We start from the raw sequence: 17718 nt of genomic DNA on the forward strand, positions 1-17718 counted from the left end.
CTTTAGTAAGTGACTTATTCTTTCTGGACCTGTTCCATCATATGCTAAGTGAGACCAAAAATATTACTAGTTCTTCTTGCCATAAGATTATTATGAGTATTACATAAAGAATGTGTGTGAAAATACCTTGAAAATTGTAAAGCATTGCACAAATCATGGCTGTTACCTTATGACTGCTGATATATATGTAGATCTATATGTCTGTAGCAAAATCTCTACAACATAACTTTTAACCACATGTATAATCAAATTAGTTTAAAATTTAAGAAAAAAAAACTTATAGAAATCCATTTAGACCCAAAGACTTTATATGTGTGAGTGTATGTGTCTGTGTGTGATCAGCCAAATACTTTAAGAGAAAGCAAACCAGTTAAAAAGTGACCCAGAGGGATGGTATGGGGAGGGAGGAGGGAGAAGGGTTCAGGATGGGGAACACATGTATACCTGTGGCAGATTCATTTTGATATATGGCAAAACCAATACAATATTGTAAAGTTAAATAAAATAAAATTAAAAGAAAAAGAAATAGAACAAGAACAAGTCAGTTAAAAAAAAAAAAGTGACCACTTTATGGGCCTATTGAATCTTCTTCCGTAAGGGGGACTGGGAAACCCAAGAGAATAAGATGAGGCATGATGAGAATCAGTCACAACAGGGGAGAGCAGGCTTATATTTCTGACATAAAAATTACAGAATATAATTGCTTAGGTAGATCTTTGATAATTATGTAAGCCAAATCTACTATAGTGCCCTAGAACCTTACCCTAGTGAGCATTCAATAAACGTCAGTGGAATGAATGAATTTTCTGCATGAGCAAATGAACATCCTGGAGGTGACTTACCAAGGTACATAATAGAAGCAGAACCCAAATTGAGCCCAGGACAGGAGAATTCCAACCCAGAATTATTTACATGCAGCCTTCTGTTGATACAGATCACATTACCTTTGGTTGCAGAAAGATACAGCCTTAATGACTAGACACCTGAGCCTATTTTCTTTTCACTAAATTAGGTTTCAAATTGAATGCTAAGAGGGTCCAGACTCTAGTAAGAACATCCCTGTTAATGACCATGAAAAATTGACTTGTATATAGATAAAGCTTAGAGCATTTCAGGTAAATGAAAGATTCAGTGTGACAATAAGATTAGACTCCCAGGAAAACTAGATTCTCAGAAGCTGGAAAGGGGCAATCTTGAGTCTAAGCTGCAGGATCTGCCCTTGAGAAGAAGACCTTAAATAAACGTCTACATCTCTAAAGAATAACCGATGTGTATTTTGTTTGACAGTAAATGCCCTAGTTCTGGACTTTGTTTTTAGTATATGTGAATAACAATATATAAACAAGAAATTGTATACACATTTATTTTAGGAAATGATATATATATCATTACATTAAGTGCATTGCTACTAAACGTTTTGTCCCACAACTGATAGTATTAGTCATGCTCATCCAAGGGGAAATAGTGCAAAAACTGTTTCATGTTCAGCCAATAAGCATAAGTACATAAGACTGCCAGCATTATCTTACCACAGTCCAGTGTACTTTGCAACCCATGGGGTTATGCCTTTGGAGCTTCATTTAATGTCATTTATTTACTGCCTGACAACCTGTTTTGACCCTTAAAAGTGTGCAAATAATAACCTTGGTTTGGCCACAAAGACTAAAAAATAGTATTTTTTTGGAAAATAGTAAATGCCTAGAACTAGTTAATAATATATCATGAAAACTTATAAAGTACAGTAGTGCAATACTTAGAAATTTGTAGACTTACACTGTATTTGAAAAGATACACTGACAGTGAGTTCAGCATGAATGTAAGAAGTTAGAAGACAGCATAATTAATACAAAGAAAGAAAATAATTTATATTAAGATAAGATATTAAATGAAATAGAAAGCAAAGAACGATAGAGAGATAAAGCCAAAAGTTGGTTCAAGCCTCTGGAAAGCTTGATCAAGAAAGCGAGTACTAAAATTGAATAATATTTAGAATGAGAAGACTTTACTATGGATTTAACAAGGATGAAGAGCTTGTAAGATAGTATTATGAACAGTGGAATATATTACCTAGAAAGGTTGAAGACATAAGTATCATACAAATAGCAATTCCATATTGTACAAACTCTAGAAAAACTCTCATACATCCCTTATTCAGGCATATTCAGAACTGAGCCCTCCTGGATCTGTGGCAAAGCACCGTCTCTACCTGCTCACAGCTACTTTGAACTGGAGTTGCTGTGCCACAGAAAGGGAATTAAGCAAAATTACTCTGGGACAGTAGTGCCCTATGCTTGTCATGGACAAGTGCTGACTTGGTTTCCCAAGAGCTTGGAAACACCAGGAGGAGAGAGGGCTGCGATGCCCTGGAAGGAGGAACTCTCGTGACTACTCTCTGTGCTCCCTTCCTTGGCATGCTCAGAGGAGGCAAGATGTGGGGCAGGGCAGCAGCACTGTGATGCTGTGATTCAGGCAGAGTATCCATGTGAGCATACTTCCTACTTAGTGATTTTTATTCCAGGGATGTAGTTATAGACATACTTCTGTGTAACTGTAGATATGCTAAAACCTATTTGCAAAAGGAGTCCTTTGCTCCTGGTAACTTTACTGAGTAATAAATTACTATTAAGTTGTGTTTTTATGGGGGCTTCCCTCATAGCTCAGTTGGTAAAGAATCTGCCTGCAATGCAGGAGACCCTGGTCTGATCCCTGGGTTGGGAAGATCCACTGGAGAAGAGATAGACTACCCACTCCAGTGTTCTTGGGCTTCCCTTGTGGCTCAGCAGGTAAAGAATTCACCTGCAATGTGGGAGACCTGGGTTTGATCCCTGGGTTGGGAAGACCCCTGGAAAAGGGAATGGCTACCCACTCCAGTATTCTGGCCTGGAGAATTCCATGGACTATATAGTATATGGGATCACAAAGAGTCAGACACGACTGAGTGACCTTCACTTCACTATGTTTTTGTATTATTATGTTGCCATTCTAAGTAAATTTTTCGATCTGTATCCGTATCCTCTGTCCCTAAGGATAAGACTAAATTCCTTTTTCAGAGATTTAAAATTCTCTCAGTCATAATTCGGAGAAGGCAATGGCACCCCACTCCAGTACTCTTGCCTGGAAAATCCCATGGGCGGAGGAGCCTGGTAGGCTGCAGTCCATGAGGTCGCTAAGAGTCGGACATGACTGAGCGACTTCACTTTCACTTTTCACTTTCATGTATTGGAGAAGGAAATGGCAACCCACTCCAGTATTCTTGCCTGGAGAATCCCAGGGATGGGGGAGCCTGGTGGGCTGCGGTCAATGGGGTCAAACAGAGTCGGACACGACTGAAGCGACTTAGCAGCAGCAGCAATAATAATTACTTATTGTGAAATGCTACTCAGAATACACTGTAACTCTTATGTTGCAGAAAATTCTTTGAAAGGTGAAATATTCTCCTCTTCTATTTAAGAATGAACAGTCATCCAAAAGTTTTTCCAAACTTCTACCAGAAACAGGATCTTCTCTTCCAGTAGTGCATGCTCAGTTGCTCAGTCATGTCCTACTCTTTGCCACCCCGTGGACTGTAGCCCACCAGGCTCCTCTGTCCTTGGATTTCCCAGGCAAGAATACTGGAGTGGGTTGCCATTTCCTGCTCCGGGAGATCTTCCTGACCCAGGGACTGAAGCCACATCTCTTGCATCGCCTGCATTTGCAGGTGGATTCTTTACTTTTGTGCCACCGGGAAAACTTTTTTCTCCACAGTATGGGAATTAAGCCCCATAATTATTAAGATCTTGACCATAGAAAGCTTCTTCTTTAAGGCCTTAGCAGATAATTACTGCCATTTATAGACTTTATTTTCTTGGATTTTTAGCAGGCAGATATTTATTTACTTTCTAATCTAGAAGTGACCGAGGGCTAAATATAAGTTGCAGTTTATCTGTTTTGTCCTTTTACTTAAAGTGTTGCTATTGTTAACACTCATTTATCTTTGTACTTTGTGTTTAATAAACAGTTCTATTTGGAGTTAGATGACAAATGCAGTTCCTCAGCTAGACAGAGAATAACCATGTAGCAGGTAAAGTTCTGACAAATATAGCCATAAAGTTTAAAAATGACTTTTAAGATAAGGAATTTTTTCAAAAGTAGCATAAGGAAAATTATTTTCATAGTTACAAATCTTGTAGCATCACTGGCCAATAAATGCAGTTTGATACATTCTGTTTGTGGATTTTTATAACTTTGTTTGTTAATCTGGAAGATCTCCTGGACAACAGATGTTTTGAGGCAAAGGCTAAATGGGATCTTGATGGAATATCAAGACAGATCAAATATAAGCATCAAATGAGTGATTTAATTAATGGTCTTGAAAGTTATTTATATCTCTGAGAATCTCTAGCTACATTACAATGAGAATAGTAGAGAATTAATTCAAGGACCTGGTGGCCTAATTTGACCTATGAATTTAGAAGAGTTGTTCATATATTTTTTTTCAGCTACCCTGTTAGAACACCATAAAGTTATTGAACAGTAACACTATACAAAAACAGAATTGAGTTTAATGTGTTCCCAGGACCAGCCTATCATGAACAGTCTTAAAGGCACAAGTAAATTTTTCTCAGGTTGTGGACAAGACAAACCACTTAAGACCCTGAGTGACTAGGGCATTCAGTTAGTTGCAGTTCCTGTTAGTGAGGAGTTAGCTGCAGGTCACCAGGAACCAAGCCTCCAGTCCTGCCTGATTTCTCAGGTATGCTGTCTTTTGTACTGTTCTCTGTTTTTGATGCTCCCTCGTGGACAGACTGTGTAAAATCTACCTCACAATCATTATGTATCTTGTACATCTTTACAAAATAAACTGTGGTATTTTTTTCAGAAAAGTATATTCTCCCTCAAAAGAAAATTTTCATCGTTTTGTGTCTTAAGTTGCATTAATTCAGTGTTACTACTGGGGAATCACTGAGTTTCAGAACAGCGCATTTGATTTGGGATAAAAGATTTCAAACTTTAAAAAACAATTAATTTATTTTTCCTTTTACCCACAGGTCTACCCACGGATAGCGCCGGCATTTTGGCACTACCTGCGGGTAGAAGTGAGTAGCGGGTACTTGAATTCTCCCACCCTTGTTCCTTGCACTCTGCTGGTGTGGTCTGACCTAATGTGCCCATTTGTTTAAGATGCAGTTGCCATTCTGTGTACACGTGGTCTCACGTCACCACCATTCCTTAGAGTTGGGTCAGAAATCCAAATCGCCAAAAATACAAATACAGTTTATGTAAAATAATCATCATTCTCAATAAATTTCCAAATCAAGACCATATCATATGCATCATAATTGATAAATAACTAAATGCCAAATTATGGAAAACCATGCTTGTACCACTTTTTAATCAATATTTTTGATAGAGCATAATTCCTCAGCTTAATTTTGCAGTGTCTACAGGTAAAAGTAGAATAACTGCTTCATTCCCTTTCTCTTCTTTTCTTTGTCCCCAGGAGCATGAGCAACTCACCTATTCCTCCACAAGGTCCAAGGCCCCCAGTGTCATCATCACAGGTCTCAAGCCAGCCACCAAGTACATTTTTCATATCCGAGTGAGGACTGCAGCAGGATACAGTGGCTACAGTCAGAAGTTTGAGTTTGAAACAGGAGATGAAAGTAAGTTTCATACAAAAGTGTAAAGTAAGTTGTTAATTTAAGTGTGGTTTCAGTCTGTCCTGGTAGCTGAAAATCTGATGTCCCAAATTTTGAATAGTCTTATTGAGCAGAACTCTATTCATGTAAATACTCATAGTCATTTCAGTTAATGTGTCGGGGCTATCGTTAAATATTTCTATGAAATGCCTTGCTCTATCACAACTGTAATGTAGCCCAAATATGTCTCTTTATGCAGAATTCATCATTCAGACCATAACATAGTGAGTCTCAATGGATGGTGTTTGCCTAACTGTTCGCCAATCTCGGCATCATAACATGATACTAATGAATACTTGGAAGAGAGTAAAGCCATGAGCAAATGATGTTAGCAGTTAGTTCAAAATTCTGCAGCTTTGGCTTGTTCAATTCAGTTCAGTTTAGTCACTCAGTCACGTCCGACTCTTTGAGACCCCGTGGACCATAGATGCCAGGCCTCTCTGTCCATCACCAATTCCCTTATATTAGATCAATAAAAACAGTGGTCAAGAGACAAACTCCACCGAAATGCACTTAAATTCAAATGTAGGTGCATTGGCTTGATTAGAAACTCAATTTCATAGCCTCAAATTTAATATATAGTATGCTTGGGGCTGGTGCACTGGGATGACCCAGAGGAATGGTATGGGGAGAGAGGTGGGAGGGGGGTTCAGGATAGGGAACATGTGTACACGTGTACACATTCTATAGAATTTTTATAATTCTTATATAAGAATTTTTATATTAAATTTGCTATTATTGAATTCTTATATAAATATAGGTATTTTAACAATGATAGAAACATGTTTTTACTGTAATTAAATAGTTAAATATTTTTCCATTGAAGTACATAGCAAAAACCATGTATATCATCCTTATAAAGATAGCAATGTGATGGATTTCTAAAATAATAAAAAAAAAAAAAATCAATGGTGGAGCTGGGTTTAGAATGAACATGACATTTAATGCTATGTTACATGACTTTGGAACACCTTACTCTCCTTATCTTTCATTTTGCTTTTTAACATATTGAGGCTATGAAATTACCACAGCTTTCTTATCTATTCGTCTGCTGATGGAAACCTAGGTTGCTTCCATGTCCTGGCTATTATAAACAGTTCTGTGATGAACATTGGGGTACATATGCTTATGTCCTCCTCTAGGAGTTTTATAGTTTCTGGCCTTACCTTTAGATCTTTAATCCATTTTGAGTTTATTTTTGTGTATGGTGTTAGAAAGTGTTCTAGTTTCATTCTTTTACAAGTGGTTGACCAGTTTTGCCAGCACCACTTGTTAAAGAAATTGTCTTTTCTCCATTGTATATTCTTGCCTCCTTTGTCAAAGATAAGGTGTCCATAGGTGCGTGGGTTTATCTCTGGGCTTTCTATTTTGTTCCATCGATCTATATTTCTGTCTTTGTGCCAGTACCATACTGTCTTGATGACTGTGGCTTTGTAGTAGAGCCTGAAGTCAGGTAGGTTGATTCCTCCAGTTCCATTCTTCTTTCTCAAGATTGCTTTGGCTATTCGAGGTTTTTTGTATTTCCATACAAATTGTGAAATCATTTGTTCTAGCTCTGTGAAAAATACCGTTGGTAGCTTGATAGGGATTGCATTGAATCTATAGAATGCTTTGGGTAGTATACTCATTTTCACTATATTGATTCTTCCGATCCATGAACAGGATATATTTCTCCATCTATTAGCATCCTCTTTGATTTCTTTCACCAGTGTTTTATAGTTTTCTATATATAGGTCTTTAGTTTCTTTAGGTAGATATATTCCTAAGTATTTTATTCTTTTCATTGCAATGGTGAATGGAATTGTTTCCTTAATTTGTCTATTTTCTCATTATTAGTGTATAGGAATGCAAGGGATTTCTGTGTGTTGACTTTATATCCTGCAACTTTACTATATTCATTGATTAGCTCTAGTAATTTTCTGGTGGAGTCCTTAGGGTTTTCTATGTAGAGCATAATGTCATCTGCAAACAGTGAGAGTTTTACTTCTTCTTTTCCAATTTGGATTCCTTTTATTTCTTTTTCTGCTCTGATTTCTGTGGCCAAAACTTCCAAAACTATGTTGAATAGTAGTGGTGAAAGTGGGCACCCTTGTCTTGTTCCTGACTTTAGGGGAAATGCTTTCAATTTTCACCATTGAGGATAATGTTTGCGGTGGGTTTGTCATATATAGCTTTTATTATGTTGAGGTATGTTCCTTCTATTCCTGCTTTCTGGAGAGTTTTTATCATAAATGGATGTTGAATTTTGTCAAAGGCTTTCTCTGCATCTATTGAGATAATCATATGGCTTTTATTTTTCAATTTGTTAATGTGGTGTATTACATTGATTGATTTGCGGATATTGAAGAATCCTTGCATCCCTGGGATAAAGCCCAGTTGGTCATGGTGTATGATCTTTTTAATGTGTTGTTGGATTCTGATTGCTAGAATTTTCTTAAGGATTTTTGCATCTATGTTCATCAGTGATATTGGCCTGTAGTTTTCTTTTTTGTGTGGGATCTTTGTCAGGTTTTGGTATTAGGGTGATGGTGGCCTCATAGAATGAGTTTGGAAGTTTACCTTCCTCTGCAATTTTCTGGGAGAGTTTGAGTAGGATAGGTGTCAGCTCTTCTCTAAATTTTTTGGTAGAATTCAGCTGTGAAGCCATCTGGACTTGGGCTTTTGTTTGCTGGAAGATTTTTGATTACAGTTTCAATTTCCGTGCTTGTGATGGGTCTGTTAAGATTTTCTGTTTCTTCCTGGTTCAGTTTTGGAAAGTTGTACTTTTCTAAGAATTTGTCCATTTCTTCCATGTTGTCCATTTTATTGGCGTATAATTGCTGATAGTAGTCTCTTATGATCCTTTGTATTTCTGTGCTGTCTGTTGTGATCTCTCCATTTTCATTTCTAATTTTATCGATTTGATGTTTCTCCTTTTGTTTCTTGATGAGTCTGTCTAATGGTTTGTCAATGTTATTTATCCTCTCAAAGAACCAGCTTTTGGCTTTGTTGATCTTTGCTATGGTCTCTTTTGTTTCTTTTGCATTTATTTCTGCCCTAATTTTAAAGATTTCTTTCCTTCTACTAATCCTGGGTTTCTTCATTTCTTCCTTTTCTACTTGCTTTAAGTGTGGAGTTAGGTTATTGATTTGACTTCTTTCTTGTTTCTTGAGGTAAGCCTGTATTGCTATGAACCTTCCCCCTAGCACTGCTTTTACAGTGTCCCACAGGGTTTGGGTTGTTATGTTTTCATTTTGATTTGTTTCTATGCATATTTTTATTTCTTTTTTGATTTTGCCTGTGATTTGTTGGTTATTCAGCAGCGTGTTGTTCAGCCTTCATATGTTGAAATTTTAATAGTTTTTCTCCTGTAATGGAGATCTAATCTTACTGCATTGTGGTAGAAAGATGCTTGGAATGATTTCAATTTTTTTGAATTTACCAAGGCTAGATATATGACCCAGGATGTGATCTATCCTGGAGAAGGTTCCATGTGCATTTGAGAAAAAGGTGAAATTCATTGTTTTGGGGTGAAATGTCCTATAAATATCAATTAGGTCTAACTGGTCTATTTTATCATTTAAAGTTTGTGTTTCCTTGTTAATTTTCTGTTTAGTTTATCTATCCATAGGTGTAAGTGGGGTATTAATGTCTCCCACTATTATTGTGTTATTATTAATTTCCCCTTTCATACTTGTTAGCATTTGTCTTACATATTGTGGTGCTTCTATGTTGGGTGCATATATATTTATAATTGTTATATCTTCTTCTTGGATTGATCCTTTGATCATTATGTAGTGTCCTTCTTAGTCTTTTTGCACAGTCTTTGTTTTAAAGTCTATTTTATCTGATATGAGTATTGCTACTCCTGCTTTCTTTTGGTCTCTATTTGTGTGAAATATCTTTTTCCAGCCCTTCACTTTCAGTCTGTATGTGTCCTTTGCTTTGAAGTGTGTCTCTTGTAGACAACGTATATAAGGGTATCGTTTTTGTATCCATTCAGCCAGTCTTTGTCTTTTGGTTAGGACATTCAACCCATTTACATTTAAGGTAATTATTGATAAGTATGATCCCATTGCCATTTACTTTATTGTTTTGGGTTCGAGTTTATACACCCTTTATGTGTTTCCTGTCTAGAGAAGATCCTTTAGCATTTGTTGGAGAGCTGGTTTGGTGGTGCTGAATTCTCTCAGCTGTTGCTTGTCTGTAAAGCTTTTGATTTCTCCTTCATATTTGAATGAGATCCTTGCTGGGTACAGTAATCTGGGCTGTAGGCTATTTTCTTTCATCACTGTAATATGTCCTGCCATTCCCTCCTGGCCTGAAGAGTTTCTATTGAGAGATCAGCTGTTATCCTTATGGGAATCCCCTTGTGTGTTATTTGTTGTTTTTTCCTCGCTGCTTTTAATATTTGTTCTCTGTGTTTGATCTTTGTTAATTTGATTAATATGTGTCTTAGGGTGTTTCGCCTTGGGTTTATCCTGTTTACTTGCTGGGTTTCTTGGACTTGGATGATTATTTCCTTCCCCATTTTAGGGAAATTTTCAATTATTATCTCCTCAAGTTATTTTCTCATGGTCTTTCTTTTTGTCTTCTTCTTCTGGGACTCCTATGATTTGAATGTTGGGGTATTTAACATTGTCCCAGAGGTCTCTGAGATTGTCCTCATTTCTTTTAATTCGTTTTTCTTTTATGCTCTCTGATTCATTTATTTCTACCATTCTATCTTCTACCTCACTAATCCTATCTTCTGCCTCCGTTATTCCACTCTTGGTTCCCTCCAGAGTGTTTTTTATATCATTTATTGCATTATTCATTATATATTGACTCTTTTTTAATTCTTCTAGGTCCTTGTTAAACCTTTCTTGCATCTTCTCAATCCTTTTCTCCAGGCTATTTATCTGTGGTTCCATTTTGTTTTCAAGATTTTGGATCATTTTCACTATCATTATTTGGAATTCTTTATCAGGTAGATTCCCTATATCTTCCTCTTTTGTTTGGTTTGGTGGGCATTTATCCTGTTCCTTTACCTGCTGGGTATTCCTCTGTCTCTTCATCTTATTTATATTACTATGTTTGGGGTGGCCTTTCTGTATTCTGGAAGTTTGTGGAGTTCTCTTTATTGTGGAGTCTCCTTACTCTGGGTAGGGTTCTACGGGTGGCTTGTCAAGGTTTCCTGGTTAGGGAAGCTTGTGTCAGTGTTCTGGTGGGTGGAGCTGTATTTCTTCTCTCTGGAGTGCAATGAAGTGACCAGTAATGAGTTATGAGATGTCAGTGGGTTTGGAGTGACTTTGGGTAGCATGTATATTGAAGCTCAGAGCTATGTTCCTGTGTTGCTGGAGAATTTGCGTGGTATGTCTTGCTCTGGAACTTGTTGGCCCTTGGATGGTGCTTGGTTTCAGTGTAGGTATGGAGGCGTTTGATGATCTCCTGTCAATTAATGTTCCCTGGAGTCAGGAGTTCTCTGGTGTTCTCAGGATTTGGACTTAAGCCTCCTGCTTCTGGCTTTCAGTCTTATTTTTACAGTCGCCTCAAGACTTCTCCATCTATATAGCACCAATGATAAAAACATCTAGTTCAATGTTGAAAAGTTTCTCCACAGTGAGGGACACCCAGAGAGGTAGAGTTACATGGAGAAGAGAAGAGGGAGGAGGGAGATAGAGATGACCAGGATGAGATGAGGTGGAATCAAAAGAGGAGAGAGCAAGCTAGCCAGTAATCACTTCTCTTTGTGCCCTCCACAGACTGGATCCCTCAGAGATGTTCACGGAGTTACACAGAGAAGAGAAGTGGGAGGAAGGAGACAGAGGCGGCCAGGAGGATAAAGGGGGAATCAAAAGGAGAGAGACAGATCTAGTCAGTAATCAGTTCCCTAAGTGTTCTCCACAGTCTGGAACACACAAAGAGATTCACAGAGTTGGGCAGAGAAGAGAAGGGGGAGGGAGGAGATAGAGGCAACCTGGTGGAGAAAAATGAGAGTCCAAAGGGGGAGATAGCAATCAGGCCAGTGATCTCGCTCCCAAGTAAAAATGGGTAATGAGGATTGGGTTTTTAAAGGTGCAAAATTGATAACAAATACCAAAAAGCAAAGATTAAAAATCTAGAGTAGAGGTTGGATTTTCAAAAATACAAAATTAAAGAAAAAACAAAGAAAAGTCACAAGGATTATAAAGTATATATATATGAAGTTTGCTTTAAAAAATAGGGTCTCTCTCTTTTTTTTTTTTTTGCAAAGTAATAGTAGGTTATAAAAATGAAAATTAAAGGAGTAATAGAGGACTTATAAATTAAAAAATTGAAGAATGATAGTAAAAATATATCTAGGATGTTCTCTCGTGTTGTTGTGAGCAGTGTGGGGTCAGTTCATTTTCCGATAGTTCCTTGGTCCAGCTTATATTTCTCTAGAGCTATAGGCCCCTTCCTATGTAGTCAGTACTAACTACGGTGTTTTAATCCATTGCACCTGTCACTTCCAAGGAGGTTCCCTCTGTTTTAGTTTCTGTTTGCTGGTCTCTTCAGTGTCTAATTTCCACCCTGACACAGGGGGCGGTGGTGGACACTTTTTTAGGCTCACTTGTTCAATCGTGCTGTGGGGAGGGAGGGACACTGCAAATGAATAACACTGGCATGTGCTCACAGTGTCTTGGCCACATTGGGTGTGTGCTTTCCCCGTCTACACTGCTGAGGCTCTAGGTTGCTCTGCCTGGAACTGTCTGAGGCTGGCCCTGGGTTGTATGCACTTCCCAGGTCTAAGCCACTCAGGTTCAGGCACTCTGGTAGTCCTCAGAGGTGCAGACTCAGTTGGGCCTGCGTTTTGTGCCCTTCCCAGGTCTGAGCAGCTCAGGTGACCAGGTGTTTAGCGAGCACAGTCTCTGCGACTTATCGCCTCCCCTGTCCCTGCCGCTTGGTTTTCTGGGTGTACAACCAGCACACCTTCTCAGGCAGATGTTGACCGTCCAGAATCCCAAGAAGTCTTGGTTAGCAACAAAGCCTGTGTGCAGTTTGGTAGACAAGGCCTCTCTGGGGGCCCAATTGCCCCCTTCCGGCTCTAGCTGCCCTCGCCTGCCTATCACCAGGCAGGGGGATGGGCCAGGCTAGCTCTGCTCAGTCCTTTGTTCTGTGAGCAGGCCTGATGGTGTCTTAGGTTAGGGCTTTTTGCGTAGCTTTAGTCAGTCCTTTGTTCTGTGAGCGGGCCTGGCGGTGTCTTGCTACTGCTACTGCTGCTGCTGCTAAGTCGTTCCAGTCGTGTCCGACTCTGTGCGACCCCGTAGATGGCAGCCCACCAGGCTCCACCATCCCTGGGATTCTCCAGGCAAGAAGTCTGGAGTGGGTTGCCATTTCCTTATACAATGCATGAAAGTGAAAAGTGAAAGTGAAGTCGCTCAGTCGTGTCCAACTCTTCACAACCCCATGGACTGCAGCCTACCAGGCTCCTCCATCCATGGGATTTTCCAGGCAAGAGTACTGGAGTGGGGTGCCATTGTGGTGTCTTAGGTTAAGGCTTTTCGCGTGGTAGCTATCCCACAGTCTGGTTTGCTATCCCAAGTTAGTTCCCTCAGATTGCCCTCAGGGCATTCAGGCCTGGTCCGTACTCTAAACAATGCAGCCCGCGCCTCCCTGCCCCACCCCCACTTGCTAATGGCGGATGCAGGCGTCTGCACTGCTTCTCCGCTGGGGGTGTTACCGTTGGGCACATAATCTGTGGGTTTTAATTATTTACTTATTTTTCCTCCTGGCTATGTTGCCCTCTGTGGTTCCAAGGCTCGCCACAGACTCAGCAGTGAGAGTGTTTCTGGTGTTTGGAAACTTCTCTCTTTTTTAAGATTCCCTTCCCGGGATGGAGCTCCATCCCTACCTCTTTTGTCTCTCCTTTTTTCTTTTATATTTTTTCTTACCTCCTTTCGAAGGCAATGGGCTGCTTTTCTGGGTGCCTGATGTCCTCTGCTGGCATTCAGAAGTTTTTTTGTGGAATTTACTCAGTGTTCAAATGTTCTTTTGATGAATTTGTGGGGGAGAAAGTGGTCTCCCCATCCTATTCCTCTGCCATCTTAGGACCGCCCCCTGTAACTCATTTTAGAAACTAAGGTAGCTTTATCCAAATCTGATAATCAATAAGTGGAGGTGCAGGATTAAACCCTTAGATGTGCCTGACAGCAGCAGACAGCAAAAGTCATGTTCTGAATTACTGACTTATAAATGTCATGAAAGTGACTTTTATTCTACCCTTGAAGAGACATAGTGTTTGAGACGAGCCTAGAAAAATATGTGTGTGTAAACCTGGATTTTGGGTGCATAGAGTGACTCCCAAGTCAATTTACAGCCTGAAGGAAAATCATTTAAAGGATCATTTTTTATCTGGTTAGCTTTAAATTGCATTTTCAAAGCATGCTGTTTATATCTAGAAGAGAGTTTCAGTGAATTATGTCATAGTAGGGTATGGGTAGGTTTACTATAAATTTAGGAATATAATGATATTAATCCCAACTGACAGCATCAGTCTTTTTCTCTATACACTCTCCTCGGGCATCTTTAAATCTTTATAGCTTTTGTTTTTCTTTACTACTGTCTGAACTATTGTAATGTCAACTTCCTTTTTAAGTTCTCTCTTGTGTATTCTGTTTAATTAACTGACTTCATAATGCTTAGAGATGGGGTGTGAAGTGGGGAGGTGAGATTAGTTACTCTCTCATTTGATACAGGTTCAGATTTTTTTGAAGTATGTAAAATAGTTTACAATGTAATCCTCTTTAGCCATATCTATTGTACTTTGTTCAACATTTAGTCTACTAAAAACTGAGACAGTAATGTAAAATAAGAAATAATTCCTTTCAAAATCATAATGTTCTGAATTAATTACTTGTGCTCTACAAACACAGTACAAAAGCTATCACCGTGATTCCTCTTGCTGTTTTAGACCAGTGGTTGGATTATTTTTTTAGAGTCAGAATATACGAGTGAAAACTGACCAGCATGGTGAAAGAGTACTAATTATGACTGGTGGCACTATAAAAAGAGCCTCCCTGAACTATAGCTATCGGGATCCCCTTTTCCTAAGTCTATAGAACAACTTCAGTACATATGTTGTACAGGAAGAGAGAAAGGATTGATAGATCTATGGATAAGTAGGTAGAAAGTCAGTCATATTTAGTTAGAAAAGGAAAGCCTTTTATGTTTTGATACTAATATTCCATGTCTGCCAGTCTCTCTTAGGACTAATAACATGTAGCTAAATATTTTAAATAATATTTCACTAATAGCATTTATTGAATGGTTAATATATACAGGTCTCTTTATTAGGCACTATAATTGAACCACCCCCCCCATCTTCTTGTAATAGATTTAACAAATTACAATAAAATACAGAATCAGTAGTAACAAATAAGAACATATGGATATTCTATGAGGATCTTTTTGAAAGATAGGTGAAGGATAGATAGGTGTTAGTTACAAGCTCTCTAATAAAAGAATTTTCTCAAAGTTAATGTAAAATCCATATTATGCTCCAAAGTATCAAACACACACACGCACACCCTACACAGTAGTCAAGTAAAGGCCTTTTTGGCTTATATGGATAAAACAACAGAAATTTTTATCTGCCTCATATTAGTTTTTATTTCCGAGCTTATTTTTCTGGAGAAAAATGTGCTTCTTTCAACAAAGAAAATAAAATTGAAAGGAAAGAAACAACAAAGAAAATAAAATTGAAAAGCTATTTACATAGCCATTAATGTTATCCATATTCTTACAAACTGCTTGACAAACCATATTTGATTCAATATTAATAAAATCTGTGAAAATCACACCTACATTGTTAGAAATAAGTAATTTAATGATAACTAAATAAAGAGTTTGTTTTTATTTAAAACACCACCAATATTTATCTGGTGTTCAAATACTTTTTTTTAGGTTCATTTTTGAACCAAAATAAGATATATCCTGCTATATTGCAGTCAAATTCAACATTTTACTTATATACTATAAGAGAGCTTGTGAAGCTGTCAAAAGGTAGGAGAACCCATAGCTTGGAGCCAATTTTTGAAAGAATACTGGGACTTTACATGTAATTTACCTCTTCCATTGTCTTAATGGTTATTCAGATGATCCAGGAGACTTAATACACAGTCAGCATATAAACAATTCAATTCTTTTCCCCTAAAAGATTAATTATACATTAAATTTTAACAAAATGTAAATTTATGTTTTCCACTGTAAGCTACCTAAAGCACTTTTATAGCACAAAAGCCATATCTGTAAATATTTTACACTATCATTTACCAAAAGTAGTAATGATGGACTAGATTTATATCACTTAAATAACCACATAAAAATCATTATGATCAGCATTAACTAACCCAAGTATAAATTATTGAATCATGGTGTTTCAAATTAGAACCTTCTGTCTTACATGTTTATACAAAAAGTGTTACATAGATACAAATGAATAAATTTAATAGCTTAGTTATTTTGAAAACATCCACAAAATTTAGCTATTTTAGTATGTTTTCATATTTAAGCAATTTGACTAGCTTTAACAATTTATGGATGGGAAATGATCCTGAAAATTAAGGTGCAAGACTGTGTTTCTAATTTCTTCCTTAATCTATTTTTCATGCCCTCATTTGACTAATTTTTGTACTAAACTTTCTACACACTTAAAAACTACAAATCATTAGATATATTCTACTGAGCAATATGTGAATTTCTCAACAAATATTCAAGTCTTTTCTCATCTAATCCAAATTGACATCATTTCTGTCCTATCTCCCTGTAGTTCACATACACCCTAGGAAAATATATAAATACTTCATACATGAAATTTTTTGACTGTTTATCATATCTAAACTGCATCTGTGAGTTCCAACTGGAAGATTTAGAAAACTATCACATTCAAAATGGTCAGTCCGCTCACATGCTACCCCACCTAAAGTGTTTTTGATCAGTCCAGTAACAAATAATCACTCTCTCCTCAGACTTTCTATGATATTTTATTGTGTGAGGGCTTAATTCTTCACTAAGTTGTTACCTCCTTGAGGTCCAGAACTGTAACCTGTGTATCTTTGTGTCTCATAAAATGTCTTATGCATAATTTCTAATACACATTTAATTAAATATATGAAGAATGTATAATTTCAAAATATGGAAGAATAGCATATTGTCTGCCAGTCAAAAAGAAAAGAATAAAATATTTTTCTTTCCCACAGTAAGCAATACTGCTTGCTATATTTTGGATAATAAGCTATAACTGATTTGAATGGTGTAGAAATACGATGTATGCCTTTTTAATTACAAATTGTTAGTATAAAGTTTGGAGGCATTTGAAGTAGAGTAAAATGACTTTTTTGTTCTTAAATAGATTTTCCTCCTTAAACACCTTTTAAAAAATCTCTATTATATTTGATTCAGTCTATTTGTTGAAACCCAATCTGGACTACTTTAATTATCAAGGATGAAATTAGCTACATCATTATTAACAGGCACTAGAAATTTGGGGGTGATTATTAATGGTAAAGCATGAAGCAGAAAGAGGACCAGCTGACCCTGGTGGAGTAATAAAAAGTTAATTAATCAGGCAGGAGGCAGATTTCATATTTATGAGTCTTCTCAGAGGAGGATGAATTCCAGTATATGAGACTTTAATTTGAAATAATTTTCAATCAATAGTACAGTTTCAATGTTGGCAGCCATAGCTATCTAAATGCAAACATCAGTAGGAAAGGAAAATTTTCTAGCAGTTAGGTTGTCTGAATATAAATTTCCTACCTTATGATACAATGAAGACCTCTCATAAGATTTTTTGCTTAAGCTAGCTAGATGCTTTTTCAGCATGTCATAAAAGAAATCCATACTTTGGTGATAGAAGTTTAAGGTAACTTCTAACGTTTATATTTTATAACAACAGGTCATATTTATTGAGTTATAATTAGGCATCAAATACTATTTAATTATTTATGGCTACTAATATACTTAAAACTTTTGAAGGGGATGCTATTATCAGGCCTATTCTATGGATTGGAAAACTGAAATATAAAGTTGTGTAACTTACCAGGTCCCCACAACTAGT

General features: G+C 37.3%; 1 protein-coding gene across 11 annotated transcripts in view; it reads left to right on the forward strand.

Annotated features, from left to right (window-relative positions):
- EPHA6 (EPH receptor A6) overlaps positions 1 to 17718 on the forward strand; it is a 1025466-nt gene that overhangs the window by 671704 nt on the left and 336044 nt on the right. For 7 of the 11 annotated variants that reach the window (XM_061435852.1, XM_061436999.1, XM_061436374.1 and 4 more), the window contains one exon: positions 5480 to 5642. In XM_061435852.1, the coding sequence (XP_061291836.1) occupies positions 5480 to 5642 (163 nt within the window). Of the gene's footprint in view, positions 1 to 5027; positions 5076 to 5479; positions 5643 to 17718 lie in introns of all 11 variants that reach the window. The other 4 variants (XM_061435761.1, XM_061435945.1, XM_061436033.1 and 1 more) reach the window with 1 other exon arrangement.

The sequence above is a fragment of the Bos javanicus genome, chromosome 1 (assembly GCF_032452875.1).
Source record: "Bos javanicus breed banteng chromosome 1, ARS-OSU_banteng_1.0, whole genome shotgun sequence".
NCBI lineage: Eukaryota > Metazoa > Chordata > Mammalia > Artiodactyla > Bovidae > Bos > Bos javanicus.